We start from the raw sequence: 6910 nt of genomic DNA, 5'->3' as shown, positions 1-6910 counted from the left end.
CTATGTTTAAACCTTCAGACACATTTTGACGTGTTTCAGTTCAGCACATCATTTATTTTGTGATGATTTAAAAGTACAATCCAGAATAATATACGTACTCGCCTTTTTTGCATGATGTCACTGTAGGACAATGTTTTAAGGATCTCTTGTCGAGCTAGGTTGTCGGTTTGAAATGTCTGGATGAAGATGTAAATGATTTAAAAATGTTAAAAATAAAAAAAAAGTCTTTCTTTTCATCCTCTGTCTGAGGAAAAACCCCAAAAAGCATGATAGGGCGAGCCAGGCCCCTTTAANTATAACAATTTCTTTAGGAGGACGAATTTCAATCATAAAGATGAATGTTCTACCAAGAGTCAATTTCTTAGCTAGTCTGGTGGAGATAAAGGTAACATACTAGCTAAGAAATTGACTCTTGGTAGAACATTCATCTTTATGATTGAAATTCGTCCTCCTAAAGAAATTGTTATATTAATCCACTTTTTTAGGTCATCTTTAATTGTTGTATACATTCTTCTGTAGTTTTTTGCTACTTTTGTGTCTAATGAGACATATATATCAATTCCCAAATACTTAAAGTGTTGGGCGATCTGCAATTCTGTATTTAAGTTTAGTTCAACCATGGCACTATTGAGGGGTAAAAGACATGATTTATTCAAATTGATCTTGTAACCAGATATTGAACTAAATCGGGTAAAAATATTTAACAGCTTAGGAAGCGTAGTTGGTACCTCGTCCAAGTACAGTAGTAGATCATCCGCATATAACGAAATGTTGTGGACTGTGTCTTTTACAACTATATGTTTTACTTCTTTGGATAGTCTTATTTTCTGTGCAAGCGGTTCTAGAGAAATTGCATCAGAAATTGAAATGCAGTTTTCCAATTCAAAATGACATCTGTAAGTTTAACTGGTTTATAAAGCATTCAATGACAGGCCAAATTATTATAGGTGTAGGAGCTCACATTAATACACTGTCAGTGTTAATAAACTAAAAAAAGACAAGGCGATGTGCCTGCAAGACCCCACTCAGGTAAACAAAACATATTACCCGTGCGCAGCAGCTAACCTGCCTGCGAGCCTTCGCTCAGGTCACATTTACACACGGCACGGCTGACCCGCACACACTCATGTTAAAAAAAAAGGTGGCGTCTCTGCACATGCTAGCTTGCAGCAGAGGGGAGAAATATCCTGCAAGCAATATCAAGCAACGGAAAAGCAGTTTTATTGCTTATGGATTATCAGAACATTTCAAAGGGGACACAGACACATTGGATTAACCTATGGATTAACTACAGCATGTTGTTATCGTTTTAATGCCATTGAAGACCAGTTTAGACCAGACAAAGACGAAGGTAAGCCATGTTAGCGTTGTGGGCTACCTAGCGCCACTTGTTTTGATGTACGTTTTTGTTGATAACGTCGCGAGTTTGTATCTTTCAGTGTTGAGGTGGGCACCGTTAGATTCTGTGTCTCCTTGCGATCATAAACGATGTGTTAGATGTGCACCTAGGATAAGTAATAAGGGAGCTAGGAGTGATTATCGGTGCAGTAATAGGTTAGCATTTTTCGCTCAGGGGTCATTTAGATGCTTCTTATGAGACTTGTGTTTTGTTTTGGTAAAAATGGTTTGTATCGTCAGTTAGCTGAGATTATTCCAGTTAATCTGGTATAACACATTAATAGGTTCTTAAATATTAAGATCCCCAAGAAAAAAAAGTACCCGCCGGCGGGGACCTTGGGGTTTCACAGGTTAAAAAAAAAATATTACATTTTCTTATGTAGCATCTTTTTGTGTCCACAGTCTCCTAGCTTCATCGTATAGCGTGCGTAGGCTAATAAGTGTGTTGTTGTCCTGTGGGCAAAGCGTATACGCGGTACGCTTGAGTTCACCCTGTTTCACTTTTGCACGTCTTTAGCCAAAGACACACACGCACACACACACTCTGAGGACCTCATCATTAAGAGGGGAGGAGGGTGAATGCATGTCTCCATTATTGTCACAATCAATGTCATACTCTTCTTCTTCTCTCATTTTCACTCCATCCTTCCTCACAGATCTGGCCCCGGCTTCCTGCAGGATTTTTCTGTGTGTCCATTCATTATGAAGCATCCTCCCCTCTCTCTCTCTCCCTGTCCTTCGCCTCCCTCTCTTGTTCAACCCTGTCCTCATGGCTCTCTAAAAGCAGAATTATTCTGTTAGTCTTCCTTTCTCTTGCAGCCTTCTCTTTCCCTCCCCTACCCTCATTTTATCCAGCTTTGCACGATGTGTGTTCAAAGTAAAGACGCCCCCCAGAGAGCGGGAGAGAAGTGCGCATGGGCCGCAATAGGAAAGATAGGAGAATAAAAAACGGGCATACAGGCTCATCTGAATTTCCGATTTTAAACCCCTGCCTCCTCTCTCTCCCTCTTTCTCTCCCCTCAGTACCCTCTTGCACACCAAGCAAATGCCACTGCAGTAGCTTTGTACTAAGCTTGCATCCTTCCACTTGGCTTTTAGTATATGTTTCTTTCCAAAATGCCAAAATGTGCCCTTTGCTTCATAAGTCCACCGTTCCTCAAGAGCACCCACTGCTGTTATTGTGGTTTTGCTAAATGAATCCTGATGAAAAGTGCCAGTCAGCAACCTGTTTTGGGCTGTAAGCATTATGTCTGTGTTGGTGTGACAAGCAGGGACAGATGATGATTTAAAGAGACATCTGAAGCACGGGGCACTTACAGCCTCATTTGGAACGACGCACTAAGGGCAACTTCCCTGTACTGTATTTGTATTATTAATGACTTCCAGTCATGGGAGTGAGTGTTTTAGTAGCATAAAGAATTTGTGCTCCATTTCCTGCGATTCGTTGCGGATTATGTAAAGATTATGTTTTGAAGTCACGTTAGATCTAGAAGTATAGTCTCGGAAGATGGCATTGTTGGACTGCCATGACATTTACAGACATTCATAGTCCCCAAATGATGAATGCTACATATTTTAGTAATCTTAATTCCTATTTGACCAACATAAGGTTAACATATATAGTTTGAAAATGGGAATTCTTAGCAACTACCAGATGGATCACCATGAAGTTTGGAACCTAAGATTTTCCAAGTAGGGATGAATTGTGATAACTTTGTTGATCACATCTCTTTCTTGTGGAACCATCATCAAGTACACATTTTAGTTATTTCAATACTTCAGTTTATGACCAACTATGTCATGCAAAACTGAATACATCCCATCGGCCTCAGCGGTATCATCTAATGTTGATTAGCAAATGTTAGCATGCTTGCACACTTTACTAGAAAGCACAACCTGTTTAACAATATACCTGCTAAACGTAAGCATTGTCGTTAACATGTTAGCATGCTGATATTAGCATGTAGCAGCTCTAGGCACTGCTGTGGCCTCACAGAGTTGTTAGCGTGGCTCCTATTGTTGTTAAATGAACATGCATATAGCGTGAGGTGAATCTTGGAATCAGCTGAACTGTGCAAGACACTCAACGCACAAAATGGAGAAATGTTAAAAAAAGAGCCAGGATAATCTACATATTTAACTGCCTCATTATAATCACTTTGTAAAGGGGAGAGAAAAGGAGAGGGGAGAGAAGGAAAAGAGTGAAGGAGAAAGATATCGCGTGATAGAGGTGTCAAAGTCCTTTTTTTCACAAAAGACATCTTGACATGTCACATTAGGTGAAGCACCGGTGCAAATAATACAATTATTTTTGGTTCTTGAGTTTCAGGGTCCTGGTTGCGTTCAAACTATCGCACTGTCAGTCCATTACTGCTGAGTTCAATGAAGCATCACCGAGTTATACGTAACCCGTTAGCTTTTCCTACCGTGACATGTAAAAATACCTGCTGTGAGAATAACGCCTGTTGTGAGACTATGCGTGCGTCAGTTAGAATAAGGAAGATGTGAGTCACACACACACACACACACACACACACACACACACACACACACACACACACACACACACACACACACACACACACACACACACACACACGTTGATTTTCTCCATGGATTCAGCCAACCAGTGATGACTCTGTTGTCATAGCTGTTAAGTTTGTCGTGCGTCACTTTATAAGGTCAGACACAGAACAAGATATAGAAAAAACCCACACAAGAAAAATACCAGCTGACAAGGTCACCTCTCAACAGCGGGTCAGCCCTGACATTTGTGTCAGTGTGTGTTTCTTAACTCACTGGAACAGTCCGCTGCCATCTGCACTGTCTTCACTGGCTGACCTTTTGGGTTCTTTGTTTTCTATGTTTACAAACTAAGACTATTTAGAGCTTTTCACTTTTGATGTTATGGTATAGGATGTCATTTATGCTGTCTGTGCAATAAGTGGATACCGAACTGTGGTTGAAATTTAAACTACGGTATGTGTCCTTCCCCAGCCTCGGGGAGTCACTGCAGCTGTAAGACGAGTGATTATTCTGTATTTCATCACACAGTGCTCATCAAGATGTCCTTTTTCCTTTTAAATAATATGTTTATTAATCTTTCATTATTCGAAACAACAAGACACGCCATACCTTATACAAACGTACAAAAAAATGATAATGTGAAAAACAGAGGCAAAGGCAAGACAGGACATCATTTCAGAAGAAATACAATTGAAATATATAATAAAAATAAAATACATGAAATAAAATAAAAAAATAAATAAATTGGGCAGTAGCAACATTATCCTAAAAAGTGTACATAGTCACAGCATTGGCCAGATCGCTCTCATGGATTCCCATTGTTTATTTCTTAGCATGTTTATCAAGATGAGCTGCTCTCCTCTCTTCTCTCCTTCAACCCTCACCTAAATGTCTTTTTTCGTCCTCGTTCCTTCTTCAGCCCCGCTCCAACTCTACATCCTTTCCCCCCAGCCTCTCGGCCCTCCAGCAGGACCATGATGCTCAGCAGCTCTGTGGAGGTGCCCAGCCCGGGTGGGATGAACGGTCTCAGCGGCCTCAGTGGTCTGAGTGCGGCGGCTCGTAACGTGGTGCGCTCCTCCAGCATCTCGGGGACGATGTACAACGTGGAGAAGACTCCCGGCGGCGGGGGGGCGGACTCCACGTCAATTGCTGGAAACAAGAAGCGGCGCTCCAGCCTCGGCGCCAAGATGGTGGCCATTGTGGGGTTGTCGCAGTGGAGCAAGAGCACACTGCAGCTCAACCAGCAAGGTCAGTTTACAGACAGTGTGTTGGATGGGAACTTTTAGATTAAGTATATTTAAATAAGATTTTCTAATTTAATTCTCAAGGTCTATTTAACAAGATGCAAAAGGGAATTCTGGGAAAGTGTGCTGTAAAAAAGTTATTTTTCTTTTTCTTTTTTTTAATAAAATGTCCCCATCTGGTTCTCTTTTGTTTAAATTAAATAATATCTGAGTTTTAATTACTTCCACTTCCAATATCTCTTGGTAGTAGAAGTTGTTACTTACTTTTCAAATGTTTTCAATGTACTGTTCTAATATTGGGACAACCTCCATAAGTCAATTAATTTAAGTATTCAATTATCATTTGTTGTCATTATGCAAAACAGGGTTGCACAACATAATCCAGTTATACTTTAGGCTGCATTCACACCTAATAGTCCACTTCTCTGGTACACACCAGACCCCGATACAAAACATTATACCACATATAATGAGACGTTCTGCAGTAAGGAGGGGGTTTCACCGACGGTAGGTGGCTCTGACTTTTATGTATAGTTTTGAGTTTGATAGTTGTTTTTACTTTACACGACACTGTTCAACCTGTGTTCAACACATCATTCTGCCTCACTCTTTCACTTAAGAAATGAAGACACCCGCGTTCTTGTGACACGTAAATACTACGCTTCCTATGTTTTGGTGTGGACTGCGTTCACACCAGCAATGAACCGCTCCAGAGTTCGCAAGCAAGCGTTCCGAGACCACCTATTTTAGCGGACCAGAGTCCGGTTGTTTAGTTCACTTAAGAGGTCTCGGACTGCGTTCACACCGACCCAAATGAACCGCACCAAGCGGCTAAACGCACCAGGGTTAGATTCAACCGGACTATAAAAGGCTGGTGTGAATGCACCTCCACATGACTTTTGAGCACCATTCAAATCCAATTTGTATCCGATTTCCCACATTTGGACCTTTTGAGCTGGGTCAGTGTGACTTCTCACTCCTTTTGTACCTTTCCCCATTTAATTCCTCTTCATGCCTCCAACTTCCATTCTTCTGATTCTCAGCATTCAGTTACCTCCCTTGTTTCTCTTTCTCTTCCCTCCTTGGCCTATGTTTTCTTCTAAACCTCAAACACAAATTGAAGCCATTTTCAATTTTTGTTTGGATTTAAAACTGCAAATCAAATTAATTTCTAAATGAAGATTGAATGTTAAGAAGTTAATCGCCCTACTGGGTTGGCTTTCAAAATGTTCCAACTCTGGTCTAACAGGACAGTGATCGGTTCAGCACAAGCACAATAATATTAGCCTAATATACTCCAAAGGGTAGTTGATGCACTGCCTTTATACCTGTAATATCTAATTAAACATGCTCTCACTGGCTTCACCTTCTGTGGCATTTGGTAATGAGTCTTTTTTAAAACCTGAAGCACCATTGTGTTGCACTCTGAAGTGGGTTTGTAGCAGTGGCAGCTTGTTTGAATGGTAGCTCAGAGTCATAGCAGCGGTGCTAAGGCACGTGGGCCCAGCATAATGTGAGCGCGGAGCGCGTGGAATTTTTCAGTGCGTGCGAAGTGCGCCCCGCCAATTTGTTAATATGTGTCAGCACAAGAAAGGCTCTTCAGGCCTAGTACCAGGGCCGGTTCTAGACAATTTGCTGCCCTAGGTGAGATTTTAGGCGACATTTTATGTGTAAAGAATAAATGAAAAATCTCTACAAAAGACAAATACACTGCAAAAACAGAAACTTATTGACATAGGTAA

The 6910-nt window shown here is 41.0% G+C and overlaps 1 protein-coding gene across 1 annotated transcript in view; it reads left to right on the top strand.

Moving 5' to 3' along the window:
* The window catches only part of LOC104952864 (regulating synaptic membrane exocytosis protein 3-like), a gene marked incomplete at its 3' end in the record, with an annotated part of 15067 nt that extends 9895 nt beyond the window's left edge, over positions 1-5172 (top strand). The window contains exon 2 of the mRNA XM_010779773.1: positions 4844-5172. Coding sequence (XP_010778075.1) covers positions 4899-5172 — 274 coding nt within the window. The remainder of the gene's footprint in view (positions 1-4843) is intronic.
* Positions 5173-6910: the final 1738 nt, after the last annotated feature.

Source organism: Notothenia coriiceps, unplaced genomic scaffold (assembly GCF_000735185.1).
Source record: "Notothenia coriiceps isolate Sejong01 unplaced genomic scaffold, NC01 NC01_scaffold00020663, whole genome shotgun sequence".
NCBI lineage: Eukaryota > Metazoa > Chordata > Actinopteri > Perciformes > Nototheniidae > Notothenia > Notothenia coriiceps.
This window is presented reverse-complemented; position numbering and strand designations above follow the sequence as displayed.